The sequence below is a fragment of the Melanerpes formicivorus genome, unplaced genomic scaffold (assembly GCF_026170545.1).
Source record: "Melanerpes formicivorus ecotype bairdi unplaced genomic scaffold, bMelFor1.0.p_v2 SCAF_11, whole genome shotgun sequence".
In the NCBI taxonomy this organism is placed as follows: Eukaryota; Metazoa; Chordata; class Aves; order Piciformes; family Picidae; genus Melanerpes; species Melanerpes formicivorus.
The window spans coordinates 7,824,299-7,851,225 of NW_027142363.1; the positions used below are offsets into that span (position 1 = coordinate 7,824,299).

The window sequence follows — 26,927 nt, forward strand, 5'->3', positions numbered from 1 at the left end:
TTTTCCCCTTTCTATACTTTATTTTTCATGTTTTATCACTTCCCACTTTTTTCCTCAAATTTACTTCTTTTTTCACACTCAAATTTCTGTAACAACTCCTATCCACACAGACAGATGCTGTGAAGCTACTAGAGGTGAAAATGGAGGCCAGTCCCTGCAGCTGAACGCTGCTGCTTTCTGTTTCATTGCAGTCATAAGTTACTGGTGCATGTTTTGATGCTGTCAATAATGCAAGCAGTATGTTTTCTTCCTTTCATATTAAATTCATATTTACAGGAAAATAAATACAGGCCTGTATAAAAATAAAAAAGTAAATAAATGTACTTTTCTGTACCTCTTCTGAATTTTCCATTTCTAGCTACAATCCTAAAGAGTGTAATTAGGTCGGTCTGTGCATGCAAAATCCTTCACGTAGCTCTCTGGAAATCTGTTAAGTTCCATGACAAATTCAACAAATGATGCTTGGATCTTCTATTGCACATGGCTGGAAGAATGTGATTTATTGAATATGTGCAATGTGATTTGATTCTCTTTTCTCAAATAGAGTTTGATTATAAGAAATCTGTGCATAGATTTCACCCTTGTAAGTTGTCTGGCTTTCCAGGTACACCATCAGTTTCATAAGAACGTTTTGTTTCTGTTTTAATCCTCTTCAGAATTGGGATTATAGTAGCTCCTCTGTGATGTAATTAGCACTGTATGCTTAACATAGATGTTCTGTACTTTCTAGTGGGTTTTAAACATTTCAACTCCAGCCATGTATCAGCACATAAAATAGGTCCCTGCCAATAACCCTGCTTCTCATGATTGTGATGACAAAGCATTCCATTTCATGGCATTCATTGGACTTAAAGCTACAGGGAGCTCAAATTTGAGTGGGAAAAGTAATTTTTCCCCATTTCACACATTAAGAGAATGACTTATAATTCTGCAACTAGAGCAATGGATACAAAGCCTCAGGGGGAAAAAAGTTAATTAAGGAAGATTCACACAGGTATTTTACTTCATACATTTGAGTTCAGAATATATGTTACTGACTGTGTCTGTGATTCATTCCTCTGTTGCATACAAAACCCAAGAAAGCAATGTACTTTAGAGCTGCAGCAGAATTAAGCATTTATGTTAAGATATTTTCCTTCAATATTGCTACCCAAATAAGAATGCTAATATAACAATATATATGTTGACTTCTCCCACCCCTCCCCCCCTTATAGTTTATTTGGTTTGGGCATTAATACTGTTATCTTATAACTTTGAAATTAGTTGGTCAGATGTATTTTTTTAATGTATCTTCACCCACATAAGGGATATTGATTGTTTTGTAGAAATAGTGATTATGAAGTGTTTTCCAAGTTGTAATTTATTCTTGGAAGCCTTCACTTCAAAACAAAACCTCATCTTACCTAAACCAAACAACAATCATTTCAGAACAGTGGCACATGTCATAAGTAAGATGTCTTCAGAAGTTGTGTGTGTAAATCTGAAGATCTAATTTATTGGCAGAAACACTTGAGAAAACTAAGTTACTTATTTAGTATAATGAAGAAGCTGGAATTCAAGCTTGAATTCATCATGAAAATGTTGGTTTAATTGTGCTATATACAAAATCTCTCAGTGTTGAGTGCAGCCACTATTTCTTCCACAGCCCTTGCCCCTGTGTCCTATCACTTCAATCTAGTGCCATGACATTAATTTGAAGTTAATTACATAGAAATTCTATTTCTTCTCCATACTATGCCAGGCAAATATCTATTCTAATTTTGTAACAGTCAAAACTGAATTCCCAGTCAGAGGCAGTTGAGTGAAAAACTATTTTTCCATGCAAAAATAATATGAGTATATGCATTGACTTTGTTATTTAATTGCATAAATGCTATTTTTATAACAAAAGCTATTGCTTAATGCTTTAGTACTTACTGAACCTATCAACAATAATTAATGAAGGATAGGGAGTGTACTGTTACTTTTTTAATGAAACTTTTTTCCTGTGATTCAGAGGAAATTCCTAGCTACACAATTACCACAGTGGTATGAGAACAAGTTTTCAATTGACTACTTCAGCTCTAACAAGTGTTACTGCTTATGCTAGTTAAGTTTCCTTAGAGAGAGAACCACCTTGGACATGAACTTTTGCAACAAGTTTTATTTTTTTTTCTAACCAGTTCTAACATTCAGATACAAAAACAAAGCAAGAACACTTGAAAGTACATCTCTAATTACAGTGAGATGACATAGTTGCCCAAAGTCAGTTATAAGTAGATGCTTCTGTTTCCCTTGTGGAAGAACCTGCCCAAACATGGCCTCATTAGAAGCCTCTGTAAATCTCAGTTCACAAGTGGTCAACAGCGACTAGTTCAATCTCCACTGTGTGTCTGCTTTAGCACAAGCACCATCACAAGCTGCTCCCAGAAGCTCTTTCTCCATTTTCAGGAGCACAGTGGTCACAAACACTGGGGCTCCTTTTTGAACAAAGACAGAGGGAAATTCTTTTGAGAGGCTGTTGTCTGTAGTCGCTTCCCTTCTGCATTCTGATCTCATTATAAGATAGGGATGGGATGCCGATGACAACATAGAATTTTGTCTTGTAGACACAACGGAGATCAAGTGCTCTGAATAACAGAGAAAACCAAAGTGCAGATACAATCACAGCTAATGAGCACCAGCTACTGAGTTAAAAGAGTAAAGTTTAGATGGTGTCATGGAAGGAAACATAAAGCAAAGTTTGATTAAGTTTTAACAGATTCTGGTATTTTCTTTTTTTGCAACATTTCCATAATTGCCTAAAATTTGAAACCTTAAAGCACTTGTAAACATTTTCTTACCTATTTTATCTGTCAGATACTTGTTTCTGTTCTTTTTTAGTAAAGCAAGATAGGACACTCCTACAAGTATGTATACAAACAGAAAGATTAAAATCTCAAAGTAATTTTCCTACTCTGGTTAGGCACTTGAAGTACTCCTTACCAGTTATGAGTTTATTATCTTTGCAAGCCATTCTAACATCACAGTTACATATACATATGAAGATAAGATATGAATTAGGACACAGAGAATGTCAGACTGTGCTTCAACAAAGCCAAATGCCAGGTCCTGCACTTGGGTCACAATTTCCCCAAGCCTGTAGCCTTGCTTGGGGTTGTGTGACTGGAGAGCTGTCTGGCAGAAAGGGACCTGGGGGTTTTAATTGACAGGCAAATGAATAGGAGCAAGCACTGTGCCCAGGTGGCTAGGAAAGCCAGTGGCATCCTGGCTTGTATCAAAAATGCTGTGTCCAGTAGGAGTAGGGAGGTGATCATCCCTTTGTACTCAGCTCTGGTGAGGCCACACTTTGAGTTTTGTGTCCAGTTTTGGGCACCTCAATACATGAGAGATGTGGAGGTGCTGGAGTGAGTGCAGAGGAGCGCAACAAAGCTGGTGAAGGGCCTGGAAGATAAGTCTTATAAGGAGTGACTGAGGGAGCTGGAGCTGTTTAGTTTGGAAAAGAGGAGGCTGAAAGGAGACCTCGTTGCTGTCTAGAACTACCTGAAAGGATGCTGTGGAAAGGCTGGTTCTGGTCTCGTCTCACAGGTAATTAGTGATAGAACAAGAGGGAGTGGCCTCAAGCTGTGACTGGGTAGGTTTAGACTGGAGATGAGGAAAAAAAGTTTTCACAGAAAGAGTAGTGAGGCACTGGAATGGGCTGCCCAGGGTGGTGGTTGAGTGTTTAAAGGTCATTTAGACATGGTGCTTGGGGATATAGTTTAGGGGTGAACTTTGTAGAGTAGGGTTATTGGTTGGACTTGGTGATCCTGAGGGTCTTTTTCAACCTGAATGTTTCTGTGGAAAGCCTTCAGAAGTTTTAGAAGCTAAATATACATTATAAATGACAAGCTAGCTTTTAATCCTCAGTGTCACAATGCCAGCGAGTTGAAGAGGTAAATTCAGATCACTTACCTTTTTTCCAACTGATAGTAGCTTCAGTTTGAAACTACCTAATTTTCCCCTGTTAAATGAGAGGTTTCTCCAATTTATATTCTTGTGTTACACATTTTGAAGTTATCAGGTACTTTGAATATAATTCTTTTCTTTTGACCCTACTTTTCCCATCCCAGTCAAAAGAGAACCAGTTACAGAGAATCAGTACAGGGATTTTGTGACAGCAGTGCCAGACATTTCTTGGCAGTGTCCCAAACCCACTGTAACAAGAAAGAAAAAGAGGAAGAGAATAATGTCCTTGGGTTGTCATGTATCTCCTGAGATGAATAACTAATGCAGTTGTGTTTGTATCTCTTTCTAAGAATATTTACCAATCATTAAAAACAGAACAAAATTATCTTACAGTATTTTGTGCAATCTGTGGGAATAGGAGGTGAAGGAGCTCTTACTCTGGAAAAGGCTTCTCCATGTGGACTCAATTTCAAAGGTCTTTTCCCACCTGATTAATTCTGTATTTCTGTATGAAGGATGGGTATTCACTTGTCACAATGTCCCCTTCTCAGTGATTCTTTCTGTAGAGACATGTGACTGGATTTCCAAGCCACCTTGAACATTTTTCCTCTGCATTTACCACCATGAAACATAACCACAATGGAGAAGATGCAGTCTTTTCCTGTCTGTTCTTTATAACAATTACCTTGTGATTTATAAGAAGTGATTCTCACTTTCTAACCTGCCCCTCTTCCTGAAGGCTTCCTGGTCAGAGTTGATTGATAAGTGAATGCATTTTCCAGATATACTTACTGCTTTAACTCCTTTCCTTCCTTATTTCTGAAAAGGAGCAGGGAGGGGGAAGAAATGGTCTGTAAATGAGGCACAACAGCAGAAATTTGTTGAATGATGAGAGCAGACTAGAAGGGCCTTCAGGTAAAAATAGCATAATTAGCAGAATATCATATGACTAAGCAGCCCCTGCTCCACCACCACCATTTTTACACCCATCCCAGAGCCAGGGGCAAGACCCTCACCGGCTAAGATACCACACAAAGGAGCTCAACCCCAGTAAAGAGGCCCAGCCAGCACTTGTGGATGATACTGGAGGAGTCATCAACTAGTGCCCTACCTGACCGGGGGGCCACCAGGCCCCCCGGCCTTTGTTGTCACCACCACCATCACCCAGTGCGCACCATGGGTACTCACCAGCAATGAGAGGAGGATCCTCCAGCCCAGATGGGCTCAGCTTAGGGCTTCTGCCTTTCCTGGTGGAGATTAAATAGGGGAGTGGGTGGGGAGGGCCAAGTGGCCACACCTGGGGTGGGAGGAGCCTCCAAGAAAGCCCAGGTGCTCTGGGATTCGAGGGGAAAAAGGGAGAAAATGGGGTGGGTGAGGGACTATGAGGAGAGGCTGAGAGAGCTAGGGTTGCTTAGCCTAGAGAAGAGGAGGCTCAGGATATACTTTAGTGGTCATGATATTTGGGTTATGGTTGGACTCGATGATCTTAAAGGTCTTTTCCACCATTAGTGATTCTATGATATAGATGATTTTTAAGTCCTACATATGAGAATGAGAAGAAAATGAGAGACATCTGCAAATTAAATTACAATTGGTAGGTATAGACTGAACAGCTTTAAAATTGTAGTTCAAACTGTATAAAGATAATATGCCTGCACAAATTGAATTTCATATTCTGCTGTCATTCACCCTTAGATGGTAGATAAGTAAATTTGTTCCTTTAAATGCAGTAATTGTAAAAGGGCGTGCAATTGACAGTGTAAAATATTACAATTTTTTCACATGTTTTGAAAAGCTAATATTCAACTGGCTGTGAGCTGAAGTCCTGGAATGTTCCATGCTGAATTTGTGCCTTAAATCCAAATTAGTGGCACAGAAACTTAAAAAGGGTAATGATTATTCTTCAGTATAGCAGTGTATCTCTACAGAACAGTGTTCTGAAAATGTTTTGGTTTATAAACTTTTGAGTCTAAAGCTAGCTTCTTTCCTAATCAGATTTTACTTGTCTGTCTTGTTTCCTGAGTTTTGACAAGCTGCTAGCATTTACAAATTATTAATTAATCAAAATATTCACATAATACAGCTTCAAATGTGATACTTCATTTATTACAGTGGGGCTATTACAATTCAAATTGTCATCTAGATAAATGTGGAAAAAAACCCAACACACATGTACTTCATCCATGGGAAATAAAATATATCTTTCTGGGGGTTTATGAGGTGTACAAAACATACTGTTATTGAGCAATATGGGACATTTAGACTGGATGTTAAGAAGAAATTCTTCATAGAGAGAGTGATTGCCCATTGGAATGGGCTGCCCAGGGTGGTGGAGTGTGCCCAGGTGCCCAGGTGGTGGAGTTGACATCATTGGAGGTGTAAAGAAGGCGACTTGGTGGGGTGCTTGGTGCCATGGTTTAGTTGATTAGATGGTGTTGGGTGATGGGTTGGACGTGATGATCTTGAAGGTCTCTTCCAACCTGGTCTGGTCTATTCTATTCTATTAAAATAACAATCCATTCAGTTTTGTGGAGGAAGTGTAAGGCCAAGTATTGATGCAAAACTGTGATGTGCATATGAATAAGTAGTTTAGTTATGTAAGTAACTCTATGATGAAAACCCGGTTAGATGACTGAGTCTTACTATGCCTTATCTACCATATAAACCTCATTCTCTGAATTTAATACCTCCACTCACATGTAAAGCTAATTAAGCCTTGTAAAGTTAACTAGCAAATCCTAACAGGACCATTTATTTATTTATTTTTAATTTTAGCTGTAGTGGAGAGTCAGATACCATTTGTGTTCTGTTGATTGTGCTAACAGTCTTCGGTCATCTACACATTGTCCAGTATGTTGATGATTTCTAATTGCTCATTTTTTTTCAGGACTTTTAGGGAAAAAAGAAAACAAAAAAACCTCTTTTAGGAAGTCATTTGAACAATATCAAGACAAATGTAGCATCTGAGGTCTATAATGACATCACAGAAATCCTTGCTACATCTAGAGCTCATCTGAACTTAGCATATAGTCATTCTGCCCCTGTACACTGCACTGGTTAGGCCACACCTCGAGTACTGTGTCCAGTTCTGGGCCCCTCAGTTTAAGAAGGATGTTGGCTTGCTGGAACGAGTCCAGAGAAGGGCAACGAAGTTAGTGAGGGGCTTGGAACACAAGCCCTGTGAGGAGAGACTGAGGGAGCTGGGGCTGCTTAGCCTGGAGAAGAGGAGACTCAGGGGTGACCTTATTGCTCTCTACAACTACCTGAAGGGAGGTTGCAAACAGGCAGAGGTTGGTCTCTTCTCCCAGGCAGCCAGCACCAGAACAAGAGGACACAGTCTCAGGCTGCGCCAGGGGAAGTTCAGGCTGGAGGTCAGGAGGAAGTTTTACACAGAGAGAGTGATTGCCCATTGGAATGGACTGCCTGGGGAGGTGGTGGAGTCGCCATCACTCAGGTGTTCAGGAGGAGACTTGACAGGGTGCTTGGTTGCATGGGTTAGTTGATTAGGTGGTGTTGGGTGATAGTTTGGACGCGATGATCTTGAAGGTCTCTTCCAACCTGGTCTGGTCTGGTCTGGTCTGGTCTGGTCTATTCTATTCTATTCTATTCTATTCTATTCTATTCTATTCTATTCTATTCTATTCTATTCTATTCTATTCTATTCTATTCACCCATCCCTTTTCTCCAGGAATCTGCAGGTTTCCCTTTGCTAAACATTTATCTGGTTTAATGTATAAGTGATGGAAACTGTCAAGGAAAGTTGTATCCCATGAATAAAACAAATAGTGTCAAATATCAAGTGTAGAAAACATACCAATATCACATGCAGAGAAACAGTAGCTGTTTCTCTGTTAAGTTTGGATGGTTCACAAGAACTAGATAAAGCGACTGAGGTAGGGATATCCACTTCTCTTCATTTCTGTATGTTCTAAAGAAACTGTAGTAGCAATTCTTACCGCCCTATTATAGTGTATGATCTTTATAGTTCTGTGTATTTATGTTACATGTTGAACATTTTTGTAGAGGCAGTTCCTAGTGAATGTTTTATTTTCACATGTTTTTAATTATAATACATGTTAAGTGAGCTGCAATGTGAGCCCAGTAAAACTTACTGAGTGTATGGTTCCAACAGAATTACATTTGAAAACACAATGCACTCAAAGCTGCTTCTGTGAAAATTTTGGCTAGCAGTGCCATTTCTGTCAGTTTCTGTTGTCAAAAAAACAATCTGAAAGGCAAGAAAAAGAACTAATCTGTATTTCAAGTAGTTTATTTTGATTTGTGAAACAATAGTTGTGGTTTTTTTCCATCTCATTCACATTTTCATACCATTTTACTACACTGATTTCCTTCATGCCTGCAGTATTTGCTGTCATCTCTACTTTCTCCCTGAAAAACTGTGTGCATAGTGTAAATGTAATGTCCCTCAGCATCTTTCCAGTGTCAAGAAATGTAACTTCATGTGTCTTTCATCTGTTGTTTAAAGTTCATTTGATTTTATGCAATTTCTGTCCACATTTTCATAATAAAGAAAACTGACTTAAAGCATTTCTATCTGTATTTTATTGCTGATGAACTGTTTTACTCACAGTACCTGCATTATGTGTTTTGTAACTGATGTGAATCTTTCAATATAGTATCAATCAATATTTTTGTTTCACAGGTAAACCTGAATGTTTTATCCAACAGTGAACATTAAAACAAACAAACAACAAACAAAGCCAAACCATGACCAAAGCATCAAACACAAACCTAACCAAATGAAAAAGGGAAAATGAAAAAATAATTAAAAGCCCTCAATATTTTAGTTTGGTTCATATTAGGTGCCTGACATGCTGTTCCACAAATGGAGCAGATATGCAACATGTCCATATAAAGAGCCTGAGCTGATTTAATCTACAAAATTGAAACTGCTGTATCCCAAGAGGCAGATGTCTTGATATTTAGAAGTTATATTGGTACACGACACTTTCATACCAAGTACAACTCTGCTGACACTTGCTGTTGTTAGCAGTGTAATTATTCCAAGTGAAAAAGTGTGCCATATACTGGGAGCACTCATATTAAACTTCTCATTTTGTAACTAATGTGTTTGCATTTAAGTGTGTCTTAAAGAGCCTGAAGAAAGTGCTGTCAGACCTGAAATATTTTATTAGTGTGATCCAATCCCAATGTAGTTCAACTCTTTCTCAGGTCTCCCAGTTCTCTGATACTCTGGTTACATCCATCACCCAGTATAAAGATGCACAAATCTCTCAGGTCTCTCTGGTATGTGCACACTATGATTTTGAATTCTTCTAAATAATGTAATGAAAATAATTTATTCTTTTATGTAATAGCAGTACAGAAGGCACACGTAAGTATCTCTTTGGTATCCCTGTCAGTCTCATTAATCTGGATAAGATTTTACTAATTCCTCCAAAAGACATGTTTCAGTAAAGCTGCTGTCGATTTTAGTGGAGAAAATTAGAACACAGGAACTTACTCATTTCCCCAAGTCTTGCCAAAACCTAGGTGCAGAGCTGGTGCCACAAACACCACAGCCTCTCCCTTCTCAATAGATAGGAGGATTGGGTTCTCCCTCTCTGCTTTTCTCTGGGACTTCCCATAGAAATAGTGGTAAACAAATACCTTTTACTGTCATGACTTGGATAGACACTCGAAAGCAGGAGCTGTTGCTGCCTGATAACTCTTTGAATAAACCTTTATTTAGAGTAAACCAAACCAGGTTGGAAGAGACCTTCAAGATCATCGCGTCCAACCCATCAACCAATCCAACCCACCCAAACAACTAACTCATGGCACCAAGTATCCCGTCAAGTCTCCTCCTGAGCACCTCCAATGACAGCGACTCCACCACCTCCTTGGGCAGCCCATTGCAATGGGCAAACACTCTTTCTGTATAGAACTTCTTCCTAACATCCAACCTGAACCTCCCCTGGCACAGCCTGAGACTGTGTCCTCTTGTTCTGCTACTGGCTGCCTGGGAGAAGAGACACATGGGCACATTACTAATGCTCCTGAAGACTGCTTAAGGAATGAATTTTTTTAAGGAAAGAATTTTTTTAAGACTTTGCATAAAAAATAATAAACTACGGCTTCAAAGAATATTTTCACAACACAGCACATTACTTTTTCCCTAGTTAACACAGCCTTCTTTGCTTTCCTGCCTTGTCCTTTAGCAGACACAGACAAGACTGGTGAGGGGTTTGGAACACAAGCCCTATGAGAGACTGAGGGAGCTGGGGTTGCTTAGCCTGGAGAGGAGGAGACTCAGTGGTGACCTCATTGCTCTCTACAACTACCTGAAGGGAGGTTGTAGACAGGCAGAGGTTGGTCTCTTCTCCCAGGCAGCCAGTACCAGAACAAGAGGACACAGTCTTAGGCTGCACCAGGGGAAGTTTAGGTTGGATGTTAGGAAGAAGTTCTATACAGAGAGAGTGATTGCCCATTGGAATGGGCTGCCTGGGGAGGTGGTGGAGTCACCATCATTGGAGGTGTTCAGGAGGAGACTTGATGGGGTGCTTGGTGCCATGGGTTAGTTGTTTAGGTGTGTTGGATTGGTTGACGGGTTGGACGCGATGATCTTGAAGGTCTCTTCCAACCTGGTCTATTCTATTCTATGACATAGTTGACAGAACACTTGAGCTGCTCTTTGCAGTATAACATTTGTTTTATTTAGCTGTTTCATTTATGTCTTTGTATGGAAAATGCTGTAAAGGGCCATTAGAATAAATGTGAACTCAAGTCATACTTAGCTTCTTGCCAAGAAATAATCACGGTAAGAGAAATTGTCTTGTAAAATTTAGAGGAAAAAAAATTCATTTCAGAAAACTTGTTGGCAAGAGGATCTCTGCTGTAATAAAGAAAAACTCCCACACTTACATAAGTATCAGAAAATGGTAACTCTTCTGATAGATACCATTTTAGATGTGCTCATTTCATAGTTTCATAGTTTCATTCAGGGTTGGAAGGGACCACAAGGATCATCTAGTTCCAACCCCCCTGCCATGGGCAGGGACACCCCACACTAGATCAGGCTGCCCAGAGCCTCATCCAGCCTGCTCTTAAACACCCCCAGGGACGGGGCCTCGACTACCTCCCTGGACAACCCATTCCAGGGCTTCACCACTCTCATGGGGAAGAACCTCCTCCTCACATCTAGCCTGAATCTCCCCACCTCCAGCTTCAATCCATTCCCCCTAGTCCTATCACTACTTGAGATCCTGTATCACTACCTGAGATCCTGAGATTTCAGAAGCTTACATCACTGTAATTGATAATCTTGGTGTCACCACACCATTGACTGTGAATGCTCATCCCTCCTGTGCTTCATGGTCTATACTACCCCCTTTTTTTTTCCATGGCTCCTCTTTCTGCCAATAGAACCATTGAAACTCCACTGTCATTTGGCTCAGATGGTTGATGATGAAGCTGTGTCATTTGTTGGTACAAGAAAGTCAAGAAAATTAGAGGAAACCTTCTCTTTAGTTAGTTACATCAGGATCAATAATACTGTCCTCTAATTTTTTTCAGAGCTGTGTGTCAAGCATCTGTCAGAACATATTAGTCATGCAGTAGAGAGTATATATCCCTGTGTGCTTGTACACTGCCCTTCAGCAGTATGTGTCCTAGCAGAAAGTTACAGGAAAAAATCACTGAAGGAGAAAAAGAATTAAAATTAATGTCGATCATAGCCATAATAGCATCCGCTTGTATTAAGAAACTGGGTAGAAAAGAGTATTACTTGCTGTCATAGGCTCTTCTGCATCATATATTTTCCCAGTACATGTTGCACAGAATCATAATATTTATTTTATGTTTTTTAAATTGATGATGCATCTGTACTGATACATTACACTCATTGAAGGTAGACAAGTAGCTTCTGGGCACTTACCTGGCTCAAAACCTGCTCTATCAGTTCAAATTGTTAATAACAGTTCATGCACCTCTGGCTGTGGCATACAAATTATAGGAGCTTGTTTTGAGAGGGGAGGGAGGTTCATTGGCTGTTCACTCTTTTTTTGGCCCACCAACACTTCTATCTCAGTGAGAAACAAGACTGCTTAAGTAATGAGAAGCTCTTGTACCAAGTTAAGAAATGGTTCCTTTTATAGTTAATACAGTATTCCAGCATCACACCATTCTCACTAGAAAAGCTAGGCACCTACACCTTGCGTGCTACTCAAAACACAGTTCATTTTGGGTACATGGTATTTGCAAGATTTGGACTGTCACACAATCCTTGCATCCTGATTACCCACAGAAAAGGAGCTGGAGAACAGAACAGCTCCATCTAAACCACTCTGACATTTTCTGTTGGAAAAATAAGAAGGAAGGTGCTTTGACAGGCAGTGAGCAAAGTTGAACAAGTTCCACAGTTTACATATATTGATTTTCAATAGACGAAAATGCAAAGCATTAAAAGGCAGTGAAATAGAGATATCAAACATAGTTATTTTTAAAGAGGAATGACTTTTTCACTTATATCAGTTGAGAGATTATTTCTACCTATTATGTAAAAATTAGAAAAATAGAATAGAAAAATAGAATAGAAAATAGAATAGGAAAAAGACATTTGAGATCATTGGTACAACCTATCATCCAACACTATCTAATCAAATAAACCATGGCACCAAGCATCCCATCCAGTCTCTTCTTAAACACCTCCAGTGATGGTGACTCCACCACCTCCCTGGGTAGCCCATTCCAATGGCAAATCACTCTTTCCATGAAGAACTTCTTCCTAACATCCAGCCTAAACCTCCCCTGGCACAGCTTGAGACTGTGTCCTCTTGTTCTGGTGCTGGTTGCCTGGGAGAAGAATGTAAGCAAAAGCCCAAAGGAAAAAAAAAACAACCACCAGACATACACACACAAAAACACCCACCAAAAGAACCAAAACCCAAAAGAGACAAAAGTCAAACAAACAAAAATCCAGAGGTGCATTTCTAAACATCTGAAAACAAATGAGTAATTGCAGTGATTGAAAACCAGAAAAACTGTTGTTTGAGTATTTGCAGTACTTTGCCATTGCTGTTTTTCACATTATATACTTGTTATTGGGATGCATATTCTTTTTTATCCCTGTCTCCAGACCTTGAGCTTGGCAGTGCTTGTTCAAGCAATTGTCCTCACCTTCCACCTCGTACAGCTTTTCAATGTTTTGCTACTGCATCATAGTTGTTTAGATGCTCATCATGGGATAGTAATTTTTCAGACCTATGTTTTCTGTCTTTGAATATGTTTATACATCTTGTATGCCTTTGATTCTATGAAAAGTTCCAGATCAGATATAAAATTGAGATGTTTACAGTCAATGTCATGCTTGGACAGCCTTTTTAGGAGTCGATACAACAGGGCAGTTGAAGAAGGCAATAAACAAGAGTATGGTTTGTTGTTGTTTTTCTGCCCCTACCCAGTACAGTATTCTCAAATTCATCCTCTAGCTCATAATTTTCAACTACTTGATCTTAAGACTGTCCTGAAAGAAAGGACAAACTTCTGCATAACATCTCTGCACACTCATTTACACCCATTCAAATGTAGCTACCAGGTGACATTCTGTAAGCATAGGAAAGTATTTAATATCATTGCTTTTTTTTCCCCTTAAAAATGTAGGTGACGTGAAAAGGTTAAGGGCTATGTAGAATCATCTATCTTTTGTATTTCCTTTCATCCATATCTGCTAAGGAGGAGGAGAACGGAAGAAAGGCACAAAAAGCTGCTAACTTTTCATTATTTTTTCCCTACAAAACTGAGAATCATTGAATGGTTGAAGTTGGAAGGGACTTCTGGAAGTCATCTTGTCCAAACTCTTTGCTGGGGCAGAGTACTCACTATAAAGCTTGCAATTATTATTTTATTGTGCCAGCAACATAATATATACAATGTGGTTCTGTAAGAGTACAAAGAGATTTTGTCACATCAAAGGACATACCATCATGTAACGTTGGTCTGAATATATGAATGTTGAATACAAAGTAATAGCTCTAGCTTTCCATGTATAAAAGTGTACCTGTACACCCTGCATGCATGTATAGCTCATGGCTCTCTTTATGCTTGCTTCCCTTTAGAATATCTGATATAGGCTCCTCAAAGGAATGCACTATGAATTTGCATTTCAGAGGATCACAGGATGTTAGGGGTTGGAAAGGTCCTTTGGAACCTCCCTTGATCTGCTGGACACACTCCTCTTAATGCACCCCAGGACTCCATTGGCCCTCTTGGCTGGAAGGGCACATTGATGACCCATGGATAATTTGTCATTCACCCGGAGTCCCAGCTCTTTCTCCATGGGGCTGCTCTCTAGCAGATCACTTCCCAGCCTGTACTGGTGCAGTTTTTTATTCCTTCCCAGGTGTAAGACTCTGCACTTATCATTGTTGAACTCCATTAGGTTCCTCTTTGCCCAGGGTCCAGAAAATGTATCCAGTTAATTCCAGCAGGAAATTCTGGTTGGCTTGTGAATACTCCTCATTGTTGTTTCCCACTCAAATAATGATTCATGCCAAAATGTTTTATTACTTTATTAGAAGTTAGAAATACAACTTACTGAATAAGTGAGTCCTTAAAAATTACCAGTATTGCTCATGATATTTATAGAAACTTAAATGATTCTTTTTTTTTTTCCAATTTCTGAAAGTTTCATAATCTTATTTCTAGAAGCAGTTATTGATAAGCACTTATGTGTAGAAGTGGATGGATGAAGTGACTGTTTAAAGCTGGCAGTTTCCTTTATTGTAATGGCAAGATGGATTATATTATTTGTGACACAATCCACGGAGCAAAAAGCATAGCATTTTAAATTTTTTGACAAATTGTAATTAAAACTCATTCAGAACTGTGGTAATTACACTGCTGGTTTTTCCAAGCAATGTTTTAAAAGGCTTCAATATCGTTAGATTACTAAGTCAGCTATACAATACAATTTCACATGGCTTTGGTGCTGTAGATACATTCAGATATGAGTTTTGTTAAAACAGCCTGGACAGGCATTAAGTCTACTTTAATAGTGATCTGCATTAGTTCTACAACTGGCTTGTGTGAGCAGATCAACCAGTACAAAGTTCCAGGATATCAAGAAATAAGACAATTAAGCTACTGATTAACTTCTTAAAAAAAAATAATTTTATGGGTTTTTTTTTTCATTACCATTAAAAATAAAGCCTAGCACAGACACTTTTAAAACCTAAGACGAGCAAGAAGGCTAATGACAGCCATGCTTTTCGCCCTGCCGCATTTCATAGGCCGCATTTCTGTCACCCTTTGGTGTGTGGGAGAGAAAGGAGAGAAATGCTGACAAAGTATTGCCAACCATAAGGACACGGTCATCAGAGTTTCAAATGTTGTGAAACGCTTGTATGAACATTTGTATGGACAAGTGGATCGGAAGTAGGGAAAATAGGACTTGGGGCAAGTAGGGCAATAGCAAGAACGGGTAATGCTGAATGAAATCACCATGAAAAGATAGGAATATGTGTACCAGTCAAACACTTCGGTTTCAGATGTCTCACCAATACCAATGAAATTAAAAATACTAGAAAAAGTCCTCCCCACACCCATGGCTAATAAATATGAATATCATTGTACAGGGGAGCAATATTGCTATTACAAACATTTCCTTCACACGTCAGTGAAATGATTGTGTATGCTTTTCTGTCACTGAATCATTTGGGGTGGCAAGTTTGCCACATCACAATATTCTGGTGACATTGGAAATGCTACTTACATCAGTGAAAATGTAAAGACCTTTTCACACTGCATTAAAAAACAAAACAACCAAACAAACAAAAACCAAACCACAACAAAACAACAACCAACCAACCAAACCCCCAACATAACTCGTGACTTAAAATACAACAGCAACAATACAATTCTGGATCCCATTACAAATATGGATTAAAAGACTCTGGTTTTCTCCTCCGCATTGTTTGGTGGTGAAGGTATAGAAGCAATAATTTCACTGTATAAGGTCTTTAGAACTGTACTCTATAGAATTTAGGGGTATAATATCTGTTGAAACATTTAAGCTTTACAATAAACTGGAATTAAATACCTATTTGAATCTTCCTGACAATGTAGACAGGTAAACAAAAATGACATTTGCACAGGAAGTCATCAAATGGGTGGATGGATGAAATAATTTCTGGAGGATGTATCAGTAGTATATAATATTTAACTGGGAATATTGGTGTTAAAAGAAAAGTCAGAACATCTATTAATGTGAAACATCAACTTCCACCATTGCTGATGGAGCAATGTGTAAATGATGCCTCAACAAGGCAACGAGGCTGGTGAGAGGCCTTGAGCACAAGCCTTACGGGGAGAGGCTGAAGGAGCTGAGGTTGTTTAGCCTGGAGAAGAGAGGAGGCTCAGGGGAGACCTTACTGCTCTCTACCTGAAGGGTGGTTGTAGCCAAGAGGGGGTTGGTCTCTTCTCCCAGGCAACCAGCACCAGAACAAGAGGACACAGTCTCAAGCTGCACCAGGGGAGGTTTAGGCTGGGTGTTAGGAAGAAGTTCTTCATAGAAAGAGTGATTGGCCATTGGAATGGGCTGCCTGGGGAGGTGGTGGAGTCACCATCACTGGAGGCGTTTAGGAAGAGCCTGCATGGAGCACTTGGTGCCATGGTTTATTTGATTAGATAGTGTTGGTTGATAGGTTGGACTTGATGATCTTTGAGGTCTTTTCCAATCTTGTTAATTCTATTCTATTAATTTTATTAACAAATTTTATTTCTTTCTTTTCTTCAAGACACCCTTTTTAATGGTCTTGGACTTGGTGCTGTCATTGGCCTGGGAGTGGCAGTTCTTTTGTTAATCCTGGTTGTGACTGATGTTAGCTGCTTCTTTGTGCGACAATGTGGACTGTTGATGTGCATTACCAGGAGGATCTGTGGGAAAAAGAGTGGCTCAAGTGGAAAAAGTAAAGAACTGGAAGAAGGAAAAGCTGCTTACTTGTGAGTATTATTCACATATTTCAGGAACTTTATTTAAAGAAACAATTGTCTCTCCAGCTTACATTGACTTTTTAGCTATTTTGTGGTGTGGCAAAGGAAATTCATAAACTGTTAATATTACTTGGAAAAATGTTACTCTGAAATGTATAGAATTACTTGTGGTCAAGTGTTGCCTCAAAAGAAAAACGGATACAAAAAGGCTGTTATCATACCTCACTTCAAGATGACCTCTTTGTCCAGCTTGACACAAAGGAAATAAATCGTAATTCAGTAACTGTTATAGACACATATTTGGTCCATGAAGAGCACATAATATATCATTGTAAATCCATTTCTACAAGTTATAAAATCACAGAATGGTAGGGGTTGGAAGAGATCACATAGTCCAACTCCCATGCTAACAAATGTATACCTAGATCAGGTTGCAAAGGAACACATGGGTTCTGAAAGCATCCAGACTCCACAACTTCTCTGGGCAGAGTATTCCAGTGCTCATCACCCTCAAAGTAAGTATTTTTTTCCTGTTGGGTTCACGTATAACCTTCTCTGTCCTAGATTGTGCCCATTGTCTTTGGCCTTATCACTGGACACCACTGAAAAGAGCCCAGCCCTGTCCTCCACCCTTTAGATCTTTATATACATTGATAACATCCCCTCTATTTTCCAGGCTAAAGAGCCTCAGGTCTCTCAGCCTCTTCTTGTAAGAGTGATGCTCCAGTCCCTTTATGATTTCTGTGGCAATCCATTGGGCTATCTGTAATATTTACCCATCTTTCTTGAACTGAGACAGTACTCCACATGTGACAGCAATCAATGATTGCTAAAGATAAATGAGAAATAGACAATCCTGATCCTCACAAATACCATTGCATAATGGCCACTACATCAGATAAGTGCAAATGAACTGATCATTTATGTGCAAATACATAAATGCCCTTAAATGATAAGAGTGGAAAGTGACGTCTCTGGCAAAATAGTGCATATATTGATTGCATGAAATAATTGGACTTTAAAGATCCACCATTTGTGCAGTTTTCAAAAGGTTACCTGGAGAGACAGTTACTTGTGGGTCCCCATATAAAGCAGTTCCATTTCTTTACTAAAAAATGCTGCTTCCTTTCATCATTATGTTTGCCTGATATACTTCTGATGCAGACACTGTAATATTTGTAAGAATGCTGTTTTTGTGTGGTTTAAATAACTTTTGTAGGCCAAATTTGAGTGCTCCAGCTCTCCCAATAGTCAGGCCTTACAGGTAATTCTTTTGCAGCTTCCCAGATCTCATCCTTTACTAGATGCCTGTAACACAGATCAGATTTTGTAGTCCTCATTATTCATAGGAGTATTGGGCTCCTTTTTTTGTCTCTAGTAGAGGGGTAAGTGCCTTTTTTGGGGTTTATTTATGGCTATTGGGATTCAGACCTTTCTTAGGTAGCTTTATTATATATCTTCAGTGCGTTCTTTTGGAAACAGCTCCACAGAACAAAACCAATCATAAGAAGACACAAAACATACATCAAATAATGTTTCTGAAAAGAAGTTATGTCATGAAAGAGCCATTTCCTAATTCTCCACATCTTACAGTAAGAGAAGGCATAATAGCATGTTTTCTATTGTGTGAAGCCTGCATGTCCAGGTCAATAGAATCAAGATGTGAAGCTTCTGGCTCTGACTCAACTGTCATTTCCTATTGAGCACTGCACTTCACTTTATGCTTTAATTTCCCATTCAAGACATGACCAAATATGAATTGGTGTACAGGCCCTCCTGAATAGGAAGACCTCAGGGAGCTTAAGTTGCAAATGTCACTTGACAGCAGTTTGTACCTTGCTAAAAAACATCTCATACTCAAATGCCATTCCATGCTGTCTCAGGAAAGTATAAAGCTGGTCACTTAATATTAATTCCTCCACGAGACTTGTTTTGCAAGAACAACTATCTTATTTAATTATATTTCCTTCCTTCTTGGGGTGATCTTCAGTCAATCAGATGTTATATTTGGGACAGTTCTTATTTTAGCTCGTTCTCTGCATAAATAAACTGTCAGGCTAAAATTTCAAAGCTAGCTTGAGGAGTCACAGTTTGAATGTATTCGATGCTAAGTGCCACTCCCTGAAAGACACTGTCATTTCCCTGTTTTAAATGTCAGTCCATGTTTTGGATTTTGGAGTGGGTTTATGGTATAGGTTTTTGTTATATTTTGATTGTAGGATATATATAGTCATTAATTATGTTCCAAGCATCATAAATGTGGATGATACATGCGTATAACATACACATAGCAAATGGGAACAGAAATTGCATAATGCATTTTATACTGATCATTTTCCCTTCTGTGGAATTCTTAATTCTTACACAGTTTGTGCCTTCTGTACAGATCAGTTCCCCAAACCTATGTTAATTCTGTTAATGAGTAGCATTATATTGGACATTGGGTCATGCAGTAAGGTATGTTCATCTTTAAGACTGCAGATGTACAGGCAAACCAGGTAGAACTCAGAGCTCCCTCCACAAGTCCTACTATGGTACATAATCTTCCCATAGGTATGAAGTAGCCATGACAGATGTTATGTTGTGTTATGGGCCAACCTGTACCAGAGTTCCACCACCCTCATAGTAAAGAACTTCTTCCTATAGTCCAATCTAAATATCTTTTTCTAGTTGCCCCTCAGCCTGTTGCTACATTCTTTTGTAAATGGTCCCTCCCCAGCTTTCTTGAAGGACCTCTTCAAGTACTGGAAGGCTGCTATAAGGTCTCCCTGGAACCTTCTCTTCTCCAGGATGAACAACCCCAAATTCTCTCAGACTGCTTTTTCTGATGTCTTCTATGATTGTGTGCATCATCTGCAGAAATGAGCATTGTATACATTTGTGCATCTTAAAGTACATGTTCATTTGCAGAGGTGAATAGCACATGCATTTTAAAAAGACAGCCACAGAATATTTTAGACCTCGACCTATTAATTTTCCCCTAGTCAGCTTCTTGACTACACAGTTACCTGTGCTACACTTTTTATTGTTCTACAAAGATTTTCCTTGAGAATACCTACCAGAGGATGGTAGCATTTTCCAGGTACTTCCTGAATAGATGGATTGTTATAGTTGTAACAACCTATTCTACAATTAACTTGTTAGGGAAATTATGTAAATCTGAGATACTAATTATATAAGGGTTTAACTAGGTCTTTGCTACAGCATGTACCAGCCTGACTGTTCTCTAGAACATCACAAATCCAGAAAACAGCCCATTAAATCTAAAACTGATTATTTATTTGTGACTGAGTTCCCTGAAGTTCCAGGGTATGATTCCTGACCTGATAACAGGAATAGAGTTGAAATATTCAGAGAGGAATGTCACATTGAAATATCAAATGTAGCTTGAATATTGTTTGATCTACCTTTTGAGAGTCAAAGTATAGGCAAGTTATTTAGTACTAACATTGTTACTACTACTACAGCAGTGAACAGCTGTTTCCATGTGGGAGTGTTTAAGGCTAGGCTGGATGAGACTTTGAGCGACCTGGTCTAGTAGGAGGTGTCCCTGACCATGGCAGGGAGTTGGAACCAGGTGATCTTTAAGGTCTTATCCAACTCAAGCCATTTCATGATTCTGTGATATCATGGCCATATTATTAACAGTAGCCATGAAGAGCAGAACTTGGGAATACTGGTGGATGAAAGCTGGATACTAGCCAGCAATGTGCTCTCACAGCCCAGGTGGCCAACAGTATCCTGAACTACATCAAAAGAAGCATGGTCAGCAGGTAAAGGGAGATTATTCTTCCCCTCTACTGTTCTCTGGCAAGAGCTCACCTGGAGCAGTATATACAGCTCCAGAGTCTTCAGTGCAGGAAGGACATAGATCTGTTGGAGCAAGTCTGGAGGAGTGCCACAAAAATTATCAGAGGGCTCTGACACCTCCCCTATGAAGAACAGCTATGACATTAGGATTTGTTTGTCTTGGATAAGGGAAGGCTCCAGGGAGACTTTATTGTGGTATTTGAATGCGTCAAGGGAGATTATAAGAAAGATGAGGGCCTGTTGAATGGGACAAATTGTTTTCAAAGTGAAAGAGAGTATATTCAGACTACGTTTAAGGAAGAACTCTTTTGTGATGAGACTGGTCAAACACTGGAATGGGCTGACCAGAGAGATGGGAGGTGCTCTGGAAACATTCCAGGCCAGGTTGGATGGTGCTCTGAGCAACCTATTCTAGTTGACAGTGTCCCTGCTTATTGGGCTAGGTGGCCTTTAAAGGTCCCTTTCCAACCCAAACCATTCTCTATGATTATCAACAAAACTCATTGCTGTATCTTCCTTTCAATCATTGTCCACTTAGCATGAAGGTTGTTCATTTACTTACATGTGAGACTAGCATTTCTTTCTAAAATGGAAATATGACACAGAAACAAAGACTTTATTCTGGCAGTGTGAACAGAAAGGTCTAGATTCTTACAGCACAAGGACTCTCCCCTCTTCTGTCAGCTGAGATAGTCACATTTTGTGCATTTTGACGTAAAATCTCTTTACACTAAAAGAAATTTTGCAAGCATGACTAGACATCAAGTCCTGTAGAAAAGCTTACATCTATTCCCATGAAGAGGCCATCATCATCTTATTTAGTCATAAACAAAATGCTCTTTTGAGATGCTAATCCATGATGTTTTCAGAGTTATGTAAGTAACCATGGATACAGGATGCTTTGAAGACTTCAAGGAACTGGGAACATGCTGTTAAATGTGTCTCAGTGGTGTTAGTCACTGATAATTAGTTCTGCATTTTATTTGCTGACTTTCAAGAGAAGGGAACTTGGTAATTAGTCATGTGCAATTGTGTGGTTGTTCTGATGATGTGAGACTAAGAATCTTTTAATAATTTTTAGGAAAGATGGATCAAAAGAGCCAATAGTGGAAATGAGAACAGAGGATGAAAGAATTACCAGTCATGAAGATGGGAGTCCAGTAAATGAGCCAAATGAGACAACTCCACTCACAGAACCTGAGTAAGTAGCCTGATAGTTTCACACGAGCTCCTCCTGGCTATGAGGACAGGCTGGCCTTCCCACACTCCGGGTGGGAGATACAGAGCATCACCAGAGTAGTGTGCTGTGACAAGGATTGTTTTTTCTTTTATTATTTAACAATAAATGGTCTCTAACACGGTGCCTCACAATGGCTGAGGTTGTCACTAGACATTTTGCTTGTTTTTCTGTGACCCATAGTACAACCACATCTGGGTGTTATCCAACCCGTGGGTGGCAAACCCATGGCAGCAGCAGCCCTGTAGCATATTTTTACTCTACCGCCTGTATGGAGGTTGTTGAGTATCCAGAAAAAAATTCTGGCCTTCTCTGCTGTCCTGACTCCTGAGGAGTTCCTCCTGTGCTCTGGGTGAAAACAGACCTCACTCCAGGGCAGGGTGGTGCAGGCAGCACTTCCTGCCCTGCCATCTCCATCCCACTGGTCCCCTTGACCAGGGAACAGGAACCCTACATCAGCTCTAGCCTCAGCAGCAGCTTGTATGCAGCCCTGGCCCTGATGGGACATAGATGTGTTGGTGTTGGTTTGATGATTGGACTTGGTGATCTTAGAGGTCTTTACCAGCAAAAACAATTCTATGATTCCATAGACTCGCACTGTGCTGTTGCCCCCCTGCTGCATTTAGCAGCTGAATGATGAGGGAAGGTCTCTGTCTTCACTCTTTGGTTCTCAGGCTGCCCCGATGCTCCCCTGCCACTAGTGGCTACCTCCAAACCCCATGGGGAACCAAAATCATCATAGGCAGGTTACAGTCCCATTGCTTTCTCTCAACCATGGCATCTGCAGTCACCTCAACCCTCTGCAGTGGTGGCTGAGCATCAGTACAAGGATTTTTCCAGTCAGTTACAGCTGATCTTTACCACCTACTCACCAGTTATTAATCATGCTGCAAGAAGAATCTCCTGACTTTCTGAAATGGCCTTAGTCTGAGTCACTCATACATCCCCACACGCATTCTGTATGTGAGGCACAATGATCCCATGTGCCAGAAGCCCAGCTCTCAACAGGGTAGTCCCTGCCTGCTTTCATTCACGCTCAATATGCTATTCCACTAAGATTGCTATTACAATGAGAGTTTCTGATAGGCTTTTTGTTCTGAAAATTTAGTTTGAAGGGAAACTAATACCTAACAAAGGTGATGACAGTATTGTTGATATATTTGAGAGCTTACATAGTAGTGTTGAAGAACATGAACTGATTCTCAAGAGTTTCATTTCTGAGCCTCAAAAGCTTATTGATTTGAAATTGTTAAAGAAAGCGTGAAGTTTCTTTGGTTTGAACCCAAAGCTTTTCATGTGTTGTGAACATCATCTTCATGAGATCTTAAAGCTGTCAGGGCTATGAAGACACTTCTGTAGTAAATATAGAAACTGTCTTGTTGATTATTTGATGAAATCACAGTTGTTTTTTGAAAGGAGATGTTCTTATAAAAGAGTCTTTCTGACAATGCAACAAAATTGCCTTCCTTGCCATTATCTAGAACTTCAGAAGACAAAGCTTTAATACGAAAAAGCCTGTGTTAGTGGTTGGCATTGGCATTTGTAGTAAATGGGGGGGAGGGGGAGAGTGTTAAGTAACTGCACTTCAAGCTGCATACTTCCTTAAAGATCCTGTACCTGAAGACTTCAAACTTGTGTTAATGAAATAATGATGGCATTTGTTGGATGACTAGCGATATGTTTGCTCTTCATATTAGCATTTATAATGAGGATCACTGGCGAGAGCTCATAGATACCTAAAGAGGAAGGGGAGTGTAGTTGTAAATATTGTATAAGTCCATATATCTTAGTGAGATGGCACCAGGGCCACATTTTTCATGCTTCAAGACTATTTGTAGCACCAGATTGTGCAAATACAAATGACACGCATCTAGCAAGGGACGTGATACCGGAAAATATTAAGTTCAGTTCTTTCTGCTTGTCTCTGTTGTTAGAACAACTAACAGCAGTGAAAAATGAGAAAGTTAAAATAAAAAAAAGTTTTATTTTCTTAGGTGAGGGGGGAAGAATCAGTCACTAGTGGCAATAAAAAATAACTACATCATCATGCAATCAAGACAACTGAAGGGGCCCTCATACTAGGGGAACATGGAAAGACCTTCTACACAGACGCAGGTCATAACTGATGAAGCACAGAACCAGTATAAAGTACAGCTGGGATGCTAGTAAACAAAAGGAGGGTGTAAGAAGCTACAATTAAGTCTCTCAGTAGGAAAACCACAAAAACACAGTCAACAACGGGTGCTCTTAGCCAGAAAGGCACACACTGATTAGGGCAAGGACAACCAGCAGGGATCTTCAAGGGAAAAGCTTAACTTGAAGGAAGGAAAAATTGCAAAGACATTCCAGGCAAGCAATTTTCATGCAAGGTGGGATACATTCTGAGTAATTATGGCTCTCTTAAAGGTGTACAAAACAACTCTTCAGTTAAAATTATTTGAATCATTTTGAATAATATCAAATTACACTCAAAATCTTAAAGGCTTCTCTGGAGATTTTCAAGACCTATCTGGATGTGTTCCTGTGTGACCTGTGCTAGATTCTATGGTTTTACTCTGACAGGGGAGTTGGACTTGATGATCTTCAAAAGTCTCTTCCCACCCCTAACTAACATCCTGTGATCCTGTGGATGCAGTTTAAGCATTGCTCTTAATTCCACTCCTCCAAAACCAGTTTATTTAAATTTCCAGATAGTAGATTGTCTATTATCCAGTTTCCACTTTGACTAAATATTTCTTTCTGCACTACCTTTTCACAAGTTACTCTGCTTTATATAAAACCAGATTGAATTAGGTCTTTTTATCAATACTAGTTAAGTGCTTTGCAGTAACAGTCCTTTAACACAAGTGCCTGCCTACCTAAAACGCATCTCATGAGCTGCGCTTCCTCTGCTCCAGTGTTTTACTCTCTTTCAAAAAAACAGATTTGTGTTGATTTTACTATTTCTGGAATTATTTATTATGATTGATTTCATTATTTCAGGAACCATTTTGTGGGCAAAAATCTGTTTCCTTTGGGTGTGCCATGTGAAACAGGCAATTAGAGGATACCTCCCTCTGCACTCAAATCCAGACAGCTGATATGTGTCCCACATATTTTATTGTAATAGAACAAGTTAGTCTTCTCTTTGATTTCTCTTAAATATAGATTGCACTCATTGTTTAACCCTCTAGATAAATAACATCTTTCATAGTTCATTGTAGACAGCCTTGATTTCATATGACTGGGAATTTAAATATTGCTTTGTTTTATTTGTTGTTAGTAAACACTGTTATTACAAGACATCCTTAAGGGATTCCTCAGACAGGTTTTGATCAATGTATTGCTCTTTGGAATATGGAATATCAAAGCAATCAGAGTGGAAGTTGTCAAGGTCCGGAGACATTAGATGTCTCGGTCCGGAGACACAGTTCTTTTAAATATTCCCGTGTTGTGAAATTAAAGGCACAAACGAGGCCAAAGTATCAACAGCTAGACTATTTAATAAATAAAGTGGACATAAGAAGGGAGAGGGAGAAAAGAGAGAGAGAGAGGGAGAGAGAGAGAGAGAGAGAGAAGAGGAAAGGAATTATATTACCACACCCCCCATTCCCCACAAGACAGTTAAAGTCTGTGGAGGAAAGGTGCTGCAGGAGATGTTGGGTTTGTAGAGAAACCGTGGTGAGGCTTTTGCTGGAGAACAGCTGTGGTCCTCTGGGGAGATGTTGGGTTGATGCAGGAACAGTGCTGAGGCTCCTCTGGGCAGCCTGGGTCTATAGAGAAAGGGTGCTGAGGATTTGGCTAGAGCTGTGGTCCTCCGGGCAGCTTCTTTTCTCCAGACCAGCATCGTCCCGGCTTTCTCTTCTCAGCGGCCTGGCCCATCTCCTGTGTTTTCCTTCATCTCCGTTTTTCTCCCCGTTTTTCTCCTCTGTTTCTCTCCTCTGTGTCTCTCTACAAACCAGTAGTTGCTCAAGTCTTTTATACAGTTTTTTAGTCCTTAGGTATGTAGTCAAATATTGTCCCTCAGGAATTCCAGTGGCAGGAAATCTGTGTGTTTGGGCAAGACCCTGGCTGGAGGAGGGGGGGATCTCCGTCTACCCCGTCTCCATCCAGACAAGGCTCAGGAAACAGGTGGTGATTATCTTGCCCTAAAGGTGTGATGGCTGGGTCCTTGGGTCCATTGTTGTAGTCCTGTGTTATCACGATGCAATCACAAGCTGATTTGCATCCAGGATTGGTGGACAGGATTCTTTCCACCTTCTTTCCAGTGGCTCTGCTATCACTTTATCTTTGTTGACTCACATAGAGAGAGACAAACTTATTAGACTCTCACAGAAGTTAACTGAAATATTTCATAGTTGTTATGAATGAAAAAAGGCAGGTACATACTATTCCCTAGTTAAAAAACAAGAAAGTGAACCCAAACTGAAATTACAATTAGCAGCTATTAAGCCCAGGAAACATTATTATAGGAACATGTAAGTAAACCATATATATGTTTAACAGCTATATTTTTGACAGCTAACTACTGGCACTAGGGAATACATGATTTTCAAGACCTTTTTGAATAAAATGTGTGTTTTGTGTTCACCATAAAGTAAGGGTGAGTACTCTTTTGCCATTAGAATTAAGGATTCTTCACCGAGCGAGTCATTCGTCATTGGAACGGGTTGCCCAGGGAGGTGGTTGAGTCATCGACCCTGGAGGCGTTCAAGGGGAGATTGGACGTGGCACTTGGTGCCATGGTCTAGGCATGGGGTCTGTGTTGATAGGTTGGACTCGATGATCCTCGAGGTCCTTTCCAACCTAAGCGATACTGTGATACTGTGATACTGTGATTATAAAACTTCAGAGTTTTCACTAAGTTATTCTTAAAAGAGATGCAAGTTATTATAGCAGCTAGCTTGTGTGATATAGCAAAAATAAATTGTGTAAGTTTCTAAGTAATAAAATAATTTCCATTACCTCCTTGTGCTGTAAGTAGTTCTTTCCTTTAATTAGGGTGAGTCAGGAGAGGTTCTTC

At 39.7% G+C, this 26,927-nt stretch overlaps 1 protein-coding gene across 2 annotated transcripts in view; it reads left to right on the forward strand.

Annotated features, from left to right (window-relative positions):
* Positions 1 to 26,927, forward strand: part of NCAM2 (neural cell adhesion molecule 2) — a 224,800-nt gene that overhangs the window by 188,863 nt on the left and 9,010 nt on the right. Inside the window, exons 16-17 of one of the 2 annotated variants that reach the window (XM_068144456.1) lie at positions 16,683 to 16,887; positions 21,770 to 21,889. In XM_068144456.1, the coding sequence (XP_068000557.1) occupies positions 16,683 to 16,887; positions 21,770 to 21,889 (325 nt within the window). Of the gene's footprint in view, positions 1 to 110; positions 218 to 16,682; positions 16,888 to 21,769; positions 21,890 to 26,927 lie in introns of those variants that run through there. The other variant, XM_068144457.1, reaches the window with a different exon arrangement.